General features: G+C 36.9%; 1 protein-coding gene across 1 annotated transcript in view; it reads left to right on the top strand.

The window, feature by feature from the left end:
- Zc3h12c (zinc finger CCCH-type containing 12C) overlaps positions 1–20779 on the top strand; it is a 48290-nt gene that overhangs the window by 12753 nt on the left and 14758 nt on the right. The window contains exon 2 of the mRNA XM_028780218.1: positions 9206–9957. Within this exon, the coding sequence (XP_028636051.1) occupies positions 9206–9957 (752 nt within the window). The remainder of the gene's footprint in view (positions 1–9205; positions 9958–20779) is intronic.

Consider the following 20779-nt stretch of genomic DNA (forward strand, 5'->3'; position numbering starts at 1 on the left):
ACTTTATTTGTTTACATTTCAGACCAGTACTGGTTTGTTTTATGGCTCGAAATGAGTGTCTTGATTATTTTAACCTACTTCCCTATCTGCCAACCATGTTTAACTTAACAGTGGAAACTGCCAAGTGGGAGCAGAGGATATGTTTGGGATCTGAGCTCTGCTCTGTGTTCCAGCGGGCTGTTCCCATTGGTTTTGTTTCCATCTGAATTGTAATGTATTAGTGTACGCTCTGTTGTTTGTTTACTTTGCTGTGCGAGGTGTGGTGTTTGTTGGTCCAGCTGGCCTCCAGTTTGGGGTTCTGCCACCTGCACGTCCTGAGTGCTGAGATGGTGGGCAGGTGCCACTACATCTGGCCTCTTAGTATATTGCTGGCCAGCCAATATGAATATTGTTAAATAATGAGCTTTGTTTAATACAAAATTATTTATATTCGATGACTTTCCTTATTAGAAGGTTCCGATTACAGCTCTTGTCTCTTGTCTCACAGCTGATGTTAAATATAAGATGTACTTTATTATATTTTTGGTTGGATTATATTCAGGGCCAGATCCAAACATAAACTAATGTTGAAGTTTTCATGCTCTGCCCCCTCTTCACTGGTCAAAGGAACTAAGGAGAATGTATATTTCTTCAGAACATTCTAGAATCACCATATAAAAAGTGATATCAGCTCTTGGCATTCAGTTGATCCTGTGACTTTCTTTTAACTGATACTATGTAGTAGTTTGTATTTAGTTCATACAGTTAGTATTCTCAGTGTGGTGGTTCAAGGTTTCAGATAACACACAGAAAAATAGTTTCATGTGCAGAAGGTCTCATGCCTTCCTAACAGAAAAGCTCAGATATGGCTATTAATACCTAGTTCATGTTTTAAACTCTGTTTATAAGTTATCTTTGATTTGGCTGGTTTGTTTATTTTTTAATACCCTGAGAGATAACAAATTAGAATAATCTTTCATGATACTGCTATGGGAATCAAGAGTGCTCATATATTAAAGGGAAAGATAACACATCAAGGGAAAGATAACAGAAAGTCAATTTGAGTCACCTCTGGTCAAGAGACTTGTTTCCAAACACAACCTCAAGACAGGTTGTATCGCTTTCCTGCCTCAAGGCCTGATTTTCAAATGATAGATTCACCCTTTGCATTGTCAAATTGTAGGGAACACCAAAAGCTGTGCTGGCTCCTTTTCTTTGTGTTACTTTGTTTTGTTTCAGTCATATAAGTCTTTTGCAATGACCCAAACAGAGCTCATGAGGGTCAGCTGGTTTTGTTTGTCCTGCAATGAGAAGTGGACTAGGTAGGCCTATGTGACTAAAAAATGCCAGACTGGGCCCTTTTCACCTACAGATGTTTTAATGTGCTTAACATTATCCAATACTGGCAACTGAGAGGGTATAAATATCGCAGCAGGATCTGATTAGTTTTTTCAGATCACTGCCTTTATTTGCTGTTGGGGGGGGGGGGACTTAATCCAGTGCTGTGTAGTTCAGGCTTCCTGCTGCGCTCTGGGGTAGTTTTTTTTCTTTGTGATCCCTCCCCTCTGGCATTAAAGCTATAAACTAGTAACTATGGTAGCAAGTATTGAAGAAAAGGAGAAAACTAAGAGGCATGTAAGTGTCCATTCATACTAGAAAGTTTCCTTTTACAAACAAAAAGAAAAGGCCTTAATATTAATACTGTTCTCACCCTGTCTTCTACTTCGGTTTTTGGTTAGAGCTGTAATTACTTTGCATGGATTTATGCTGTCTTAATCATATTTATCTGTTGTAGGCCTTATTGCTTTCAGAGTTGATACCCTTTTCCTCCACCTTTTAAAAGAGCTCTGGGAACGGAAGGAGGTAGAGATAAACCCTAATTTTCCTCATTTCTGTGATACACATATGTTTACCCCAAATCGAGGCTTTGCATTCTATGTACTTGACCTAGTAATTTGCAATAAACTGTGACGATAAAGACACTTTATCTTGATTTTCAATGAGCTAATAAATTCATACCAGAGGTTTAACTGCTTCTGCTACATCACAACAGTGTTTGGCGGAAAATAGTAGCTCTCAATTCAGAAATTAATACAACATCAAAAATCTAGCCATTGAGTTTTATTCAACAATATTGTCACTGGGCTGACAAGATGGCTCAATGGGTAAAGGAGCTTGCGAAGCCCAGCAACCTGAGTTTGATCACTGAGTCCTATGTGGTGGAAGGAGAGAACCAGCTTAAGAAAGTTATCCCCTGAGTGCCACACTCACACAGGCTCACGCACGTGGACACACAAACACACACACACACACAACTTCAGTAAATATTAAGTTCTATATTACTTATAGAGGGAAAACATCCATAGACATGATGACCTACAACGTCATACTATATCTTTTAATTCTGGAAATAGATACCAGGCTTTTAGTCACCATGGTGCATGTTTTTAGTGAGTTTTAGCTGAAAAATTTAAGTGTATGAAATAGATTTTTCATTTTGTAAATAGAGAGAAACCTGATTTGTGTCTGAGTGAACATGAAGAGGACAAGGGCGGAAGTCCCCAAGAGAACTTCCTTGTCCTAGGTTTTCACAAATGGTCCCACTGTGTGTTAAAAGGGAAGCTGACTTAGGTTGTTTCCAGTATTTTAGTTTTATATCTTTAAAGTCTGGGCTCTGCATAAATTAGTAGTTCTTAGCCTATTCTGGAATTTTATTTGCATTTCAGTGAGAATGGAGTGTGTATGTGTAGCAGTGTGTACAGCTGTATATGTTCATGTGCATAATGCATACATGTGTATGTGTTGCTTCTTCTATACTACACATGGCTAGTCTACATCACATAAGTAGAGCAGCTGTAGATTTGCTCCAGTAAGGAAATACTAATGTTTTCATAATCTAGCCCACTCAAGCAATAGCCTGTGCAGCACTCAGAAGCAAGGAGCCCATGGAATTATAAACGCTCTCATGTGGAACATAGAAATAAATCAAGGGTACTTATTTAGTAAACTTTAGATGGCCTTCAAAATTATCCCAGAATTTCAATTTCTTTTTAGTACTAACATATTCTAGACTTAAATTTGAGTATTACAACTTGCAAATTTTATGAAATACCTTTTTTAGCAAATATGTTATAAAAGGTTTTGTTTTACTTAATTAGATATGGCTACCAGTATCTATAATAAGAGAGTTTTACATTGTTATATTACATAGTTCAGCCGGTCTGGTGTAATGATTTTAAGTTGAAGTTAGTTTTGTTTAAATGTACACTTTTATGTTACTTGTTTTCACAAACTTAGACCATATTAGTATTTTATTTTACTATATTTCTAGAGAACTTTTAAAATTAATTTTATTTGTAAACTCGTATACCTTTTATTTTGCCATTTTCACCAGCTCTCTTTAAGTTTTATTATCTTGTAACACGTTAGTAGATACTTTTTGTTGTTGTTGCTGTCTTTTTTTTTTTCTTCAAGACAGGGTTTCATAGTGTAGTCCTGGCTGTCCTAGAACTCACTCTGTAGACCAGACTGGCCTATAACTCAGAGATCCACCTGCCTCTGCCTCCCTAGTTCTGGGATTAAAAGGTGAGCACCACCACTCACCACCGCCCAGCTAACAAATACTTGAAAGTACAGGTTTTCCACCGTAGCCAGAGAAATAGATTAACCATAACTTGTGCCTCATCTCACCAGTAAGTGATCTATTAAAGGAAATTGCTGCAAGAGTTAGCTGCTACTTTGACACACCTCATTTTCTTTCTCTCTCAAAGAAAAATGAAACACTAATAGACTAATATATAGGCTCAACTTTTTTGGAAACATGCAACTTTTACTACTTTAAAATATAATTGCTTTCTTTGTTTTCGTGCATTAAAAACAGAGGAAGGGCTGTAGCCTGCCCAAGCCAGGTGTTTCTTGTTGGCAGCCTGCTCCCTACTGACTGCTCTCACAGAGCAGCTGCCCTCTTGTCAGCTTTGTATGGCCTATTGTTGCTGCACACCCCTCGTTTAATACACATGCTGCCCGGGGCAGACCCAAGAATGACATCAACTTGCTTATCTTAGAAACCTACGAACCTGACGCAGGGTGCTGAGGTTGTCTTGCATCTGCCTGACTAACTAATTGTGAGCTTTCTGGCCTGTGATTGGCTGTTGCTCCACTCGGTAATAGGTTAAGCAAAGACATTGCCATTCCATCTGTTCAACCACTCATTGTTCTTCTTGCCTGCCTGGAAGTCTGCAGCTAAAATTGTTGTTACTGCTGGAGCTGCCACAGAAACCAATGTCTTTGTATTTTCCTGCTAACGTAAGTATCTTACTACTTAGTGCTTTTAGAAGTTAAACTTTGCTGTAAAGGGTATGTTAGTGCCAGTATGCTGAAAGAACCTGGTTCTTTCTGTAAGAATATATCTGTGAAACAGAGTTTTATATTATTATGTTTTTGCATATACTTACTTTTAGCTTAGTGAATGCATGTAAGCGATGGAAATTAAACACAATCATTTGAAACTTAAGATAAGTTATACAGAAGTTCTAACATCCTGCTAAACAACAAATTTAGATTTTCTCTTGTCAAATGCTTTTGTTTCATACGGCATCCCTGTGAAGTGCTAGTCAGGTTCAGTGGATTGTTTCTGTTTTGTGAAGAGTCTAGTTTGGAGAGATGGATTGAGACTGACCGATGTTTCCAACAGCTGCTTTTAAAGATGATGATTAAGCATTCAGATGCCTTGTCAACAATGTCAGTATTGGTGTTAAAAGTTATTTTCTTTCTCCCCCTTTTCCCCTTGTGTTAGTTTCAGATATTAGGTTGAAGATGCCATTCCAGTTAGTTTCAAGAGTTCTGTAATGGGAAACTGAGGAGTAGACAAAGACTTTCATCTGTCAGTTGGGAGGAAAAGAAAGAATGTAAAGGGTTAAAGAGAGGTTTTCATTTCTACCACATGCCCTATTGTGTGAACATATGCATAAGTCTATTGAAAGTTTTCGGAAGATAGGCAGGCCACCAGTTGCTGGTCTCCTGCAGTTCCAGTAGACATCTGTTGCCCCAGAACATTAACCAATCTGTTCAAAGGAACATCCTGCCTTTGTTAGCTAGAGGGTTGCAGACAATAGTGCTCACTCAAATACAATGGTAATTAAATACGCAAAGACCATAGCAGTAGGTATGTATTACATATTCATTATTTTATTCTCATTGTTCTCATAGTATAACCATTTGGATAGCAACCAGAGCCTACTTTCATGCATTGTGACTTTACAAACAAATGATTTGATGTAGCAAGCTTATGGTCTAATATTCCTGGTCACTATAATGCTCTCTAGAATGCTAAAAACAAGCTTATAACAACTTGAGTTGTTATCCAAGGTGAGTTGTTATCCAAGTTGCCTATTGAGAACTTTCAAACAATCTTTTCACAAAATAGAGGAATTCAGTAGATGCAGTAAATTTCAGAGCAATACCCTTCCTGTCCTAACCTGCATTCAGCCACTATAGAGTTATGGTTTTGACAACTGAAAGAACAAGGCATTTTTCATCTTCATCTACAAAATTAACATAATTCATTCTTTTTCAACAAATACTATTATTTAATCTTTAGTCTTTATCAAGAAAAACAGTGAATTTCTGATATATCTAGAGGTAGTTTATGGATTTTTAAAACTTGATATGTCTTTTATTGTATTTTTGCCTAGTACTTTTTGTGTTCAAGAACAGAATATCTTTATTATATTCTTGTATAATGTCCAAGCCACCATATAGAATGGTTCTGTGATACAAAGTTTACAGTTCTTCTCAGAGTCTTCCAGTGACTCTGCAAGTATGAACTGGTCTACTTTGTGGTGATGCTTTGACTCTGCTTCTGCATGAACAGAGGAAAATTACCATATTAGTTGATTTTATTTGAGTTTTATGAATACTTACATAAGCTTAGGCTTGACTAAGTAAATGCAGAACTTTAAAAGTCTAAACCATTCATGGTTTAAAAATTAAAAGATATTATTGCATTACATATGATAAGTAACATATTCTATGAATTCTTTTTCTTTTACAAGCTTAGTAGTCATTGTTAAAATGCTAAGCAAACATAAACCCTCTACACAGCTTTGGATGTTAACTTCTTTAAGCTCTGTGTGTCCTGCTACAGCTGTTTGTATCTCTAAATATTCAGGCTTATATCAAATTTTTTACTGGATAACTTTAAGATAGTGTCAAATTCTGGATTTTTTTTTTAAATGCCCTATTAAATCATGGCAACTTTTTACTAGCTACAACTTGATCAGAAGTGTTCTATAAATGGAAGTTTTAAAATCCAAATGTTTACCATTTCAGTCAATATAAATCAAGTTATTTCAAATGTTAAAACCTAGACCATGCTGGCATTTAGTTTTAACATTGAAAAGCATTATTGGTTATTCTTGAAAAAAATATTGTGAAATGTTATTTAAATAGTATGTACAACTGAAATTGAAAGTATTAGTGTCCATTTCTCCCAGCTTTACACAATAGCCATGTGGTAAAGTGCATAAGAGAACAGATCCAGGTAGTTTTCAAATACTAGACTGAAGGGGAAATAGAAGTTTGAATAGATTGAAATGCAGCTTTAGACTGGTCAGGCTATTTGTTTCAAAACTTTGCAGTATCTGGATTTGCCACTTTGAAATGTTAAAATTAAGAAAATCTACATATCTTTCAATTAGAAAATTTTATTCTAATGTTTCTCCCTGTCTGTATTTTTCAGAGGTATTTATCATGTCTGGTGCAGATCCCCTAGCTCAAAAACACAACAAAACTGCTCAATATTAAAAGAATATTCCCTAGTTCAACTCAGCAATTTGGTCTTGAATTATCTCACAACAGCATTTATGCAAAACCCAAACTTTTCAGGGGAGAGCAAAAATATTTCCCATTAGATGCCCTTCCTGCAGTCAGAACAGATTGTGGGGTTTACAGAACAATCATGTCGGAGCGTCCAGATTGGTTTGGCAGCTGCATTGTTCTCTGAGGGTAAACCAGACGCACTTAAGTCCCAGTCTCTTTTATAGGCTTTTGTTCATACCAAATTATTCTTTCACTGTGCTAGCATTCATGATGGCATGTTAAAGGAGTGCAGCTTAGCAACCATCTTCTGGTTGCCAGGCAGCCCATCTTCCAATAGATTTTTCTTGTTTAAGATACTTTTGGTGGGAGCTTTACTAAGGCCACGGTGTAGATTTTCTTTTAACTGTATCCCATTATTAGGATGCTGTTGTGATTTGTTACTTACATTATGGTGTTAGTACATTACTGTAGTTAATAAATCACAGGGTGTACAGATTTACTTTCAGAATCCCTTCCTTAATTCTAAGTAACTGGGCCATGCATATCCATATTAATAGAAAAAGTTGAAATGGACACAGCTTCATAACGGAGCAGATGCTCTTTATCACTGGGTTTCCAGGAACTAGGAAACTGGGCATTTCTTTAGTGAGTATTGTATTAGTAGAACAGCTGTATTAGTAGAACATTCCAGTTATTCTCAAAGAACAAACCCTGAAGAAACTCCTATAGAAATGTGTAGGACTTTTACCCTAAGGAAATATTGAAATTTTGTATATTTAAAGATTGCATGATCTCTAGTATTTATCATAGTTAATGAAATTCATTACACTGTGAAAAATATTTGATCCTGTAGTGGGTTTTATTAGATAAATTTTTAAATTTCAAAATTACCATTTTCTTTTAATGTTTATATAATATATTTCTTCTGGTATGTATGTTTTGTTGAAGAGCTTCAGTTTAAAATATTTCTTCAATTTTCTTTATTAGATTATCCAAATAGGTGTTTCACAAGAGCGTTAGGTTTGGCTACTCCTGACTTGCTAATTAATGGAAAAACACCAGAATTGCTGTAATAACTCATGCTGTTGGTTTAGTCCTCAAAATGATGTAGAAAGAGAAAATAGCCTTATTTTTCTGACCTATCCCTAGTAGAGAATTAAATTATCTCTAGTAGGTCTTAAGGAAAAAAAGTATAACAGCAGAAAAATGTAAAACAGTAAAAATATTCCTACAGGGAAAACAAACAGACAAACAAAAAGATGAATTTTAAACAAAATGCAGGTATGCTGTTAATCTGAGATCAGATGACGTCAGGTCAAAGTGGTATGACCATAAATATGTATTAGTCTGATGCAATACAAAAATACTTTCTATCATAAAAATAAAAAACTGGGGCTGGAGAGATGGCTCAGCGGTTAACTGACTACTCTTCCAGAGGTCCTGAGTTCAATTCCCAGCAATCACATAGTGGCTCACAACCATCTCTAATGGGATCTGATGCCCTCTTCTGGTGTGTTTGAAGAAAGCTACAGTGTACTCACATACAAAGAACAAATAAATATAAAAAAAATTTTAAAAAACCCTGATAGACTAGTATGCCTGCTTGCCTCAAATTTTATGTAGAATAAAATCTGTATATGTCTGCCAATAAAAGATCATAATATTTAAAAGTATCTTCTGTTACAATGTTAAGTATTAAAAAAGTCATAACTATTAATGAAAAGTTATATTCATCTCAAAATGGAAGATAATTAGCCATTTTATTCTTCTTGAGACAGGGTCTCTAACACAGACTGGATTGGAACTCGTTATGTAGCCCAAATTAATCTCAGAGACTCCATCTTCATGTGACAGTGGCCCAGTTGCTGGACTCATAGGCAAATAGCAGGATGCTTGACAAAATCATGTGATTAGCTTTATTATTACCCCATTCTTACTGCCCCTTTCTTTAACTATGTAAATTCACTTTTTTGAGGCTTTCACATATGAGTACTATATTTCTGTCATTTCCTCTTCCCCTTTCCCCCTTCCTACTTCATGTGTCAGGCTCCTTTTCAGATTCATAACCTCTGATTCTTTGTTACACGCCTGCATATCTACATGGGAGCAGGGGTTAAGGAGGAAAGGGAGGGAGGGAGGGAGGGGGATAGGGAAAGAGAGAAAGAGAGAGAACAAGAAAGAGCAAGAGAGAACAAACCTTTGTAAAACTCCAGTTTGGCTTTCTGTTTACTTTGTTGCCTGGGAGGGATTCATGGAAAAGAGTCTTGGCAAGTTTGCTGTAAGTGATGAAAGGCTTCAGACAAAATACAAAGTAGCCATTCAATAGTTTGGCCCTTCTGACTTACTCACTGAGGAAAGATTCAAACAATAAATGTGATATATTAACTATTTTACATTTTTTTTCTAGGAATACGGGGTGCTTTGCATTCAGGAATACAGGAAAAGCAGCAAAGTGGAGTCAAGTGCACGGAGCACCTTCATGGGCCTGAAGGAGCACTTGGGACATGACCTTGGCCACCTTTATAAGGAGAGCGCTGACCCACAGCTAAGTGCAGCTGTGCCTTGGCCTATGGTAGAGAAGCCAACAATGGATACAGTCAGTGCAGGGAAGGAAGAAAAAGGGCTGTCTGAAGCGAACGTGAGCTCTGGTGACTCTGAGGAAAGCACGACTTCTGATCATGAGTCAGAACAACTGAGTAGCCTTTCAGTAGAGCCATGCTTATTAACCAAGACTCACAGACAGTTATGTCGTTCTCCCTGCTTAGAGTCTCACCTACTGAAACACAGTGACATTTTGCAAGACTTTAAATTAGAAGAGTCCCAGACTCCATCCAAGGAAGTGAAGAAAGCCCCTGATGTGGTTCGAGAATACCAAACAAAACTGGAGTTTGCACTTAAGTTAGGTTATTCTGAAGAACAGGTCCAGCTTGTGCTAAACAAACTTGGTACTGATGCTTTAATCAATGATATATTGGGAGAACTTGTCAAACTTGGAAATAAAAGTGAAGCTGACCAAACAGTTAGTACTATTAACAGCGGAATGCGAGAAACATCATCCCTGGAATCGCAGAGGTCGGAATCTCCAATGCAAGAGATTGTAACAGATGATGGTGAAAATCTGAGACCAGTAGTTATTGATGGAAGCAATGTGGCAATGAGGTAAGTTGTAATCCAGTTGTTAAACGTTTTCTTTATAGTCAATTAAAATAAATATTACTAAACATCTCTACAACACCTTTTAGAAAACATTTGTTTTCTATCCTTCAGTAGACACTCTTTTCAGATCTCTTTTTCTTTCACCCTCTGACTAAATCATAATGGCTTAAGAATTAGTATATGTTACCAGCTTAGACTGTGAGTTTTAAAAGACTCAAGTGTGATAGCATTCACCAATTCTAGAATCTTAGTCACATAGTCTATTTTTATATGAAAATAACTTAGGAAAACTCACTTCTTCTAGAAAATAAGAGTCTGTTCACTGGTGTGAGAACAAGTCGTAGGTATACTTTTCAGCTCCATACTTTATACAAGAATTAATTCAAACATAATTCTTTAGGATCTGAGGAAAAGAAAAGGAAAGGAAAACATTTTATTCAAGTGAATTTGATGCCCTAAAGTTTAAAGTGAATCTGAATTCAGTCAGTCTGGTTAACTGCCCACAGTGTAATTTGAGAACGAAAGGACACAGAGCACATGAGATCTTCAAGAGCTTACTGCTTCATCTGTTGTATATCAAAGCATTTCTTGGAGACACTTAGCCAAAAGAAGTTGTTGAAATGTTTCTTTTCTAGCAGTGTTTTCAGTGTCAGTACAGTGAAAACTACATGTTATCTTACATGTCTCAGCATTTAAAATGACAACCTAACATGTAATCTGGTTTTAAAGTTACTAATAAGACATTTGACATTATTCTTGTGATGAGTTTTTCTAATGTGATATAGTGTATCTCTATTTGGAATTCTTATAGCTAAGTGCTCATACGGTCACATAAAGTATGAAGAGGACCAGCTTGTATTCTTCTGGGTAGCCCTTCCAAATGGAGGCAGCAGGAACTTTCTTTCACTTATCAACAAATTGAATTGTTCTAAAATACTTACCATGGCTAAACATTATTCAAAACCAAATATGTCTGACTTCAAAAGGTGCCCACTTCATTGTAGAGTAGAAGAGGAAATGTGGCAAAGGTTCTAGGCATATCTTACAAGGCTTTAACAGAGTTGGGAATATAGTTCAGTGGTAGTGCACTTGCCTAGTATGTATAATTCTGTGAGTTAATCCCCAGTACTGCAACAAGGCCTTAAATGCTTTGCAGTCCAAAGATAATTGAAGAGTTTTAAATAGAATTATGCTAGATACCGACTCATCACTAATGTGTATGTATCAAGTAGGAGATAATTTTAATGCAAACAATGTGTTTTAATGGTGAAAAGAACCTTGACAAGTACCATAGAGGTATGAAGCATGCACATGGCCTTGAGAAATCTTTCAGTAAGAACTCATCTGCTGTTTTATCTTTTCCAAAATTGATGGCAGAATGATAGTTTTTCTTACAATAACTCTGAAGTACTAAATGATCACCATGGTGATAATACATAGTTCCAAGAGCCATGAACTTGCAATGAGGAAAGTAGTTAGGACAGTTGTACATCCTTGGGGAACACCTGTTGTCACAGCGATACTGCCAGAATTATCAGAGTTCTTTCAAAGTACAGCTGAAAGTGTTCTACGACTAAAGTGCCTGATATTCAGTCAAGCACAGGAAAGGCCCAATACCCTATACTTCTTGGTGCTATTATTCTGATGAGTATTCATTGTTAAGAATCATCGTTAACAGTTTTGATATCTCGAGATCAGTGCATAAAGGGGGCGACCCGGAGTCGGTAATGTGAAAGAAACTAGAGTTAGAAATACTCAGAGTGCTAGAAACATCAAGAGACAAAAAAGAGGAGGAAGAGGAGGAAGGGGAAGGCTTTCAGGGAAGAATATCCTGTGTGGTGAAAAAAAAAATGTCATTACAGCCAGGAAGTTGTCATCAAAAATTCTGTGCAGTATTGCAGCCAGAAGCCCAGCAACTGAACATTAAGAAGGTGGTCTAGATTTCTAGGGCACTGGTTCTCAACCTGTGGGTCACAACCCCTTGAGAGCTCAGATGAGCTTTGCACAGAGATCTCTGATCAGGTATCCTGCATATTAGATATTTACATTATGATTCATAATGGTAGCAACATTCTAGTTACCAAGCAGTAATGAAATAATTGTATGGCAAGAGATTACCACAACATGAAAAACTGTATTAAAAAATCACAACATTAGGAAGGTTGAGAACCACTGCTCCAGAAAGTTAACAGAGGAAGGGACAGGCAGGCAAAGAGGAAAAGTTGGGGAAAGATTTTGTTGAGTTTTAATATGACATGGCGAAAATTACCTACAGAAAAGCTTTAATGCAAGACACATGGCGTAATTAAATCATTTCAAACAACTCCTTTTATGTAACTCTACAGACCTCTGCCTACACCTAATTCAGCACCATTCTGTAGCGCTTGCTGTAAAAGCGTTGCTTTTCCTCATCCTGCATTCGTAATCTGACACCTAAACTGAAGTGCTTAAGGCATTTTAAGAGAGAACAAGTTGACAAAAAAATTTATTTTAGCAGTGTTATTTTTTCAGTCACAATAAAACATTTCACCATGTCTATAATTTTGAAAGTGTCAGAACTCATGAAAATGTATAGGAAACTTAAACATTCTGCCATTTATAAGTTCTACCTGTGCTTACAAAATCGTTTATAAATACCTATTTACTTCAGGTCCCCAAATTTTCTGTAAGAAATGGAGGTTGCTTCCATTAAATATTATATACCTTACTTTTAAAATTAATTATATACTCATGCTAAGCTTAGCAAACCCACTTTGTATCCAATAGATTTACTTATGTAACACATTATATGTGATAAGTAAATATGGAACTAGTTTAGAATAAAACCTTATTTTATTATCTTTCTTATCTCCTGACAGATTCTGTAAGAAAGTATATTTCATTATCAGTTAAATGCTAACCACAATCTTGATACACAGTCATGTTTGCATGCAGATTTAAAGTAGAACAGCGATACCATCTTTATTAAAACACAAAATGTGCTGAGGCTTGAACATGACCTGATGCGTGTTAGGAAAACTACCACTGAACTTCCCAGCTTCCCTGTGGGCTTTTACACTACTTAATTCCCTGCATAATATGCTTTTCATTTTTCTCCAATTGTTTGAAGTCTCCAGGCTCTATTTTCAGATTCTTGAAGGGGGAGAACCTATTTTCCAGTACTGTTTATTAGGATAAGAGATAATTGTTACCAATGCTTGATATGTAATACACAGTAAATTGCATGTAGCCTTACCTTAAAGAATTAATCTCTTCTCAGTCAAGAATATAGTAACAATTAAAATGAGAATTTGGCCCAGGGCTGTAGCTCAGTGGTAGAGTAGTTGAATTCCATGAATGGAGCCCTAGGTTCAATTTGAAATATTGGGGGGTGGGGAGAGCTTAAATTTAATTTTTATTCCAGTTTTATTTATTTTTATTCACGAACCATTTTTTGAGAATTTTATACACTAAAATTTTGTAATTTTCCCCATCTGTCTCCCCTCCACCTTCTCACATTTCTACCAGTAATATCCCCCTCTCAAATTCATATTTTCTTATCCTATGATTATTATTGTTTTATATATATTTACAGGTATATATACACACATATATGCACTGTCTACAGAGTCTAAATATTGTTACCCTATGTGCATGGGTTTAGGGATGACAATTTAGGTAACCTATCAGGGAACTTGTTCCTGAAGAAAACTGTTTCTCCTCCTTCAGAAGCCTTGCTGCCTATAGCTCTTCTACAAGGGGTGTGGCCTCGTGAACCACTTCCCATCCATGTTGCTGTGCCATCTGGTATGGTCTCTGTGCAGGACATAACCGTTGTAACTTAATGGTTCATATTGTTCTTATGAGCTATAAATGATATAGTTTAATAATTGTGTTGATTTTGATCACCATCCATTCAGTGGTAGTTTCCAGTGTCATAAAGGAGTCTCCAGAAAAAAAATGTGTGCGTGTGTGTGTATGTGCGTGAGCACGTACACGTATGCAAAGTGCATGAGTCCCAGACTTGTGGGGCTTCTGTTGCTTTTAGGGAACATGCTTCCTCTTCCAGCCCGGTTAGTGGTTCTCTTTTGGTGGTGTTGAAGCTGTTGGCTGTTGTTATTAATGTTCTACAGTGATAAGAATTGAACACAGTTTGCCACAAACTGAAAGATGAGAACTCAACTTAGTCTACTGCATCTGAGATAGCTATGTCACTACCAACTAGGTGTAGGATCTTCAAGACATGGTTCCCAAAACTAGAAAGAGTGAGAAACTTTTAAGGTTTCCTGTAAAGTGATGGGAAGCAAAGAAGCACTTGCTGCCTGCGTATGGAACCAAACAGAGTTTGTATTTAGTGGAGCTAATCTGAGAAGCACTGACAAATGCCTATAGCTAATATCAATCCTTCTGTAAAATTAACTAACTTATTTCATAATTATTCATTTAGCAAATAGACCTCTTTCCTTAGTAGTAATATTTCATGGTCATGAAGTTTATACATCATTTACAGACATGGAAACAAAATATAATATCTATCATAGTTGCTAGAATTCTTGTTATGATTACTGTTTCTTCAAAGTTTGTGATTCCATTAAATTCGGGATAGCTCAGCAGTGGAATATAAAGTTGGTTTCTCTCCATGTATACCTATTAGTTTAAATTAGTATGTTTACTTAAAACAAATCCAAATCCAACATTTTAATTTTTCCAGGTTTAGATGACTTGTCATCTCACTAAGAAAGTAAAGCATGTGAGTAGTCAGGAACAAGAGCCGGCGCTCCTAGAAAGCTGTCTTCCTTCAGCAGGCTGCTCTACTCAGCGTGACATTCCAATGGAGCTGGTCTCCATGTGCTACTTATGGTTCTCTTAGATTTCATATTCAATAAGAATGACAAATAAGAAGAGAAACTAAGAGCCTTGTCAGTACTGCCACAGGACATTGGAGCACATATTTTCCTGTCAGATATTGGAAAAACAGCTGGGACACCTGTCTTCTGTTTAATATGACCAAACTATTGAGCCCCAACCCATCGGTGCAAGTCTCTCTTCCTCAGCAAACTCAGGTTTCTAGGTTGGGATAAAACTCCTGACTGATAAGTGGGCCAGAATTTCTTAGTACATATTTATGCCAAGTATCAGAGTCAATATTTTGTTGTCTAATACTCTAACATAAACTTGTCTTGCCACTAGGCTCTGCCTTGTATTACTTCTGTCAGTGCTGAAGAAGCATGAAGTCAATCTTACCAAGGGAAGAGTAGTGTAGTAGACTTGCCTTTAGGAATGATGATTCTATGAAGAAATTTAGAGAATGTATTTGAGAACTAAGACTGGAGATAAAAATATGGACAGAACTGTGGACGACTGGAGAGGAAGATACATGATAAAATCAGTACTTTCACATGCCAATGAAGTGGCACAAAACAAAACCAAATCCAACTGTTTGCTTAGCAGTTTATATTCTACCTCCCACAAAGACTCCTGTTGGGAATGCAAAGCTGGCATGTAGAAAAGGTTTTTTTTTTAGATTTATTTATTTATTTATTTATTTATTTATTTATTATAAGTGCACTAAGATGTCTTCAGATACACCAGAAGAGGGCACCAAATTCACTACCAGATGGTTGTGAGCCACTATGTGGTTGCTGGGACTTGAACTCAGGACCTCTGGAAGAGCAGTCAGTGCTCTTAACGGCTGAGCCATCTCTCCAGCCCAGAAAAGTTTTTAAAATACAAATTTTATCATGTATGTAATCTACTCTATAAAATTGCACAAGCTTGGGAACTCTTAAATTTCAGTAGCGAACACCATCTTGCCCAAGCTAAAATTTACCTTCAGTGGTAGGTTAGTTTCTTCACCTGTTTCCTGTTTACTATTTAAGGATAGCATTGTCTTACAGTTATTAAAATTATGATGCTTTGATTAGATTACAGGAAAAAGTATAACTGGCCAGAATTCACTCAGCTAAGTTTTGGCTTTCTCGACAAACCTTTATCCAAGTCGTGTATAGCAGCCTTCCTGATACACTGTAGTAGCACTAGCAGCTTATGGCTATTGAAGTCAAAATATGTCTAATTGGAGTTGAGCATCCAAAGTGTAAAACACACACAGATTTTCAAAGCTCATTACAAATAATATGTAAATTATTTCATTGACCTATATTGATTACATGTTGATATAATTATGTTAACTGAAATTCATAATGAAATGCACTTGATTTCAAGTGATTTGACTTTGTGTAGTATGTTATGCTAGGTTATTTTTAAAAAATTACATATGGGATACTTATATTTCTGCTGGACAGGCCTCAGTAAAATGCTTTAAGTCCAACTTACAGCATAAGTTCAAGGGCAGCATACTTTCCTTCAAGTTTATCACTAGTATTAGTTGCAAGTTAATAGACAGTGTCCCATCTCTCTTTCTGTTTTTATAAAGTGGGATGTGTTTTTGTTGTTCATTGTAGAAGTATAGAGAGTGTGATAGAGACAAAGCCTAATTATGCTCCATGATACCTCTGTCCCTTTAAGTACATAATTCTACTTGGCGTTGATAATCACACATTATAAGAGAGCAGTGGCACTCTCGACTTAGGTGTGTTTATTTAAACCATAACCTAAAGCATAGCAAACTAGTACAAGTTAACCAAAGATCTTCAGTTACCTAGCATGACTGTCAAAACGTGGTTAGAGTACACCTTTTCTGCTTTTACTAATTTACATGTTTATTTTTTCTTAGCAGGTATATTTTCTTTGTCATCTTTAGACCCATGGCCCACCCAGACCTAGATTAGTGAGATGCGTACTTGCATGTTAATCTCACCTCAAACATGGACCTTGTCAATAAAGAGCTGCCACAGCCACCGCCGCTGCCTCCTCCTCCTCCTCTCCCTCCTCTTCTTCTTCTTCCTCCTCCACTTCTCAGATCTCAGTACTATCTCTCTTACTAGATTCATAATCAATTAAGGTAGAATAGTTTTATTTCCTAAATCAGTGACTTTTCAAAATTTTCTTTTCTCTGGAAACAGTATAAACTTGCAAAATTTGCTTGGAAGCAAAGTGGAATTTTGTTTGACTTGAGGCATGTATGTAGGGCTTTATGGCCCACTGCAAAAATGCCCTTCTCTAAAAGAGCCTCTGTGCCCTGATGTGGAGCTTCTGTCTGTAGCACAACATGTAAACATTGATTTGCATGACCTATAACAGCATGGCTTACCGTGTGATAGCAGCAAGAAAACTAGCCTGGGTGTCTCAGAGACTTGCTGCTGCTGTAAAAGGGGTCAGAGACCTTAAAGCTGAGTAGCAGCAGAGCAGGCTAGGAAAAAAGTCTTCAAATGCTTCCAAGTCTACAGCATGATTTAATTGTAAGTTCTCAAGTACAATGTGAAAGTTAACTGGACTACAAAAACAGAGAGTAAAGTGTTCCTTAACTCTGTGTTGAAGGTTCTAGTAATTCCCACAACCTAATAATACATACTGTATATATAAAATACATTTTCTTTAAAAAAATACTAAACATTGAAAGATAGCCTCAATGAAGGTTTTAAAGACATTTTTTGGTTGCTTTAAAATTAAAATACATTTTATGTGTATAAGATGACCCCCATATAAGGTCTAAAATTGAAGAAATCAGTAAAATGAATTCAAATATTTGGAGAACATCTAGACTTTATCTAAATAAGTTAGTCTTCATCAGATATGTAATAATATTATACTGCTACTATTCTGGGATTATTCTGTGAACTCTTAATTTTCTGTAATATCACTCTAACCATGTGCTCTAGTACTAGAGATTATGGGCCTTAAGCGTTAATGGTGCTCTTCATCCTCTGTCTTTTCTTCTAAACAGTGCTGAGCAGCTCTGCCCTGGTGCTGTCACAGTGGTTGGCTGTTATGGAGATCCATTAAAGTCTGGGGCATTGTGTATATTCACAATTAATCATCCCAGGGAGATTATCATATAAAGGCACATTTTAGAATATAGGAAATGTCTAGGCCAAGTTTTTTAATTAAATAAAAGAAGTATAGATTATAGAACTCTTGAGTCCTCTAATTACCTTGAATCTTTGTTGTTTCTTCTGAAAATTAAAACTGCTTAGTGATGTCCTCAGAGCATCATATCTAAGAGTTATACTGCACGGTGAGATTGAAGCTGTGAAACTCTTGTTTTCCATTCTAAAAGGGCTCAGAGCTCATGAGAAACTGAGGACACTGACGTTTGCTGAGCACTCAGGTGGGTTCCTCAGGTATATCACCTTCTTGTGATTCTCAGTCACGTAAGGTTTGAAATAAGGGAAACTGAAGTTCAGGATAACAATTTGCCCAAGATCATACAGAAAAGTGGCTTCAAAATAGAGACGTGTTTCATTCCAGAGACTGTTGTTATTTTCATTCTATTACTTTTGAAAATCCACTTCTATTTTAAATTTTAAGGACAGCTTTTCTTTGATCATGTGCTTAATATATTTATTCAATAAATACATTTATATAATTTTATGTAATAAAAAGTCACCTGTAATTGGAAAGCCACACTTGGTTCTTTGTGCCCTGTGGCTGCCATATAAATCATGAAGAAGCAGTAGTCTCCTTAGTGGATGACTTTATCCTGTTTTAGGTTCTTCATTAACACTTGGAAGATGAGAGCTGTGGTTCTAAAGTCAGCTTTCTTTTCCTTGGACTAGCCTCGTTAATGTTATGATATTATATTATAGGGACTTGCATTCACTAGATAAGGCAGATAGTGGTTGGTCTATCATCTCCCTTTTCTGAATTACACAAATTATAATTAAATAAATGGTTTCCTGACTCTTCCTATTTTTTAAAAAAAATGTACCTTAAAAATCTGTTAACTCTCATAAGTAGTTTAATGGCATTAATAAGCAAGTATACTTTAAATCTACAAACTTTATGATATAAAATATTATAAATAACAAATTTTGACTTCTTATGAAGTTGCATTTATGTTGAAGTCAGAAAAATAAAATGTATGTGTTTTTTAAATATACTGCATTGGTAAATATGAACCAATTACAGATAATCACTTTTACATCTACAAAAAAATAATCTTGGACAGTAGTTAAATTACTGAAAGTCTTATAAAGAATATATTTATTAGTCAAGATAATTTGTATCCATCATATCCCGTTCTGCTTTTCAATTTACAAGGCATAGAGAATTGTATATGTATATCTGGAACCAATTTGATGGCCCCTGTAAAAGTAATAAAACTCAAATTAACTAATCCAATTGTCAGTGGTCCAGTCATAGCTTCATCTGCAAATTTTTCTCACCTTTCTTTCTTGCAGAGTCTATAGTGTTGTTCCCATTACTGTAGGAAAGCAGTGGCCCCATGTTGGTTACAGTGGGTCTGTGGCATGGAAAACTGTCAGGAGTCACTGTCAGTGAAGTAACCACAGACTCAGCAGCTCAGCTGCTGTTTTTCTCCAGAATGTGGATGCTCTTCTTGACACAGCAGGTCTGTTTCCCACAGGGTAATGGCCTTGAGAGGCAAGAAAAGAACATAAGTAGTTCTCCACAGGATTTAGTTAGTTAGGGACCTCAGAAGGCTGTCAAGAGAAGGTGACCAGTTATTTCTCTTATTGCAAAGCTTTCGCCTTCAATATTCATGAGAGAGAAACAGGTGAAGGCAAAAAGCATAAGCAGGCATGAGGTACTTTCCTTCCCAGCTCTCAAGGTCTGCCATTCTACCTGTATTGTTGGTTTGCTCATTTGCCAGCTGCTCTCTGCCTATTTCCTGAGGGTGTGAGTCGTCTGAAGGCAGCCGAGCTTTAGGGCTGAGCTTCACCCTGTGTCCTAGCTTTCCTTTTGTCAGTGCCTTGGCTTTGTGCCATCTTGGCCTATTGACTTTTATTAAAAGTCTCTTCTTGATAGTGGCCCTTGAAAAAGGTTTGCTCCCTGGTTGTGTGTGTAAATAGATATGTGTTTCTTTTAGGGTGTTCTTTTGTGGGTGCTGATTATCAAACCAGGACTTCATATATACTAAGCAAGTAGTCTACCAACTGAGCTACATCCATTTCTTCAGCATTCTCTACGCAGATTTTTAACCAACCAGGCAAGGTTGCGGCTTAGGTTCCTTTACCTTGTTTATTCTGCTCCATGCTTTCCCTCCCCTCTTACTTATGTTTGCATTTCCAGTAAGTGTCCAGAAAGTCCAGTGGTTGCCCCAAAGTAGGAAAGAGGAAGAGCCTGTTTGAATCTGCTCCTCGGTGCATCCTCACTCATTTGAAGCAGCTCTCAGGAGACACTGGGAGAGCCCAATGAGGGATGGAGCAGCTCTACTGCAGTGTCTCCCAGGTCACCTCCTACAGAAGGGTTTCCAGGGCTGCGGTCAGCACGGGCAGACAGAGCTGTTGGGGGTGATAGCTTCCTGGGACCAAGACACAGCCTTATGACTTCTGCCTTTCCTGTCCCACTGGTCAGGCAAAGTCACTGCATGCAGCATCTTCATGTATAGGGCTATAAGCTGAAAATATGCCACAAAGCATTTTAGTAAATTTTTACAAGTTTTTCCAGAGTTCTGGAAACTTACCATTTAAGGTGAGTAATGTCACCTGGGAAATAAGGCGTGTGAAGTCTTAATGTACCTGATGTTCCTGATAGTCCTGGATCATCATGAAGACATTCGAGAGCCCGATATGATGGCACGCCTTTAATCCCAGTACTCAGGAGGCAAAGGCAGGCTCATCTCTGTGAGTTCCTGGCCATCCTGGTCCTCTGTACATACACACACACACACACACACACACACACACACACACACATTTTGTTTAAAAAAAAGAGTTGGGAATGTCACATTAAGAGATTTCCTTGGTTTGTATTTCTTTGTGGTATC

Source organism: Grammomys surdaster, unplaced genomic scaffold (assembly GCF_004785775.1).
Source record: "Grammomys surdaster isolate TR1022 unplaced genomic scaffold, NIH_TR_1.0 365, whole genome shotgun sequence".
NCBI classification, from domain to species: Eukaryota; Metazoa; Chordata; class Mammalia; order Rodentia; family Muridae; genus Grammomys; species Grammomys surdaster.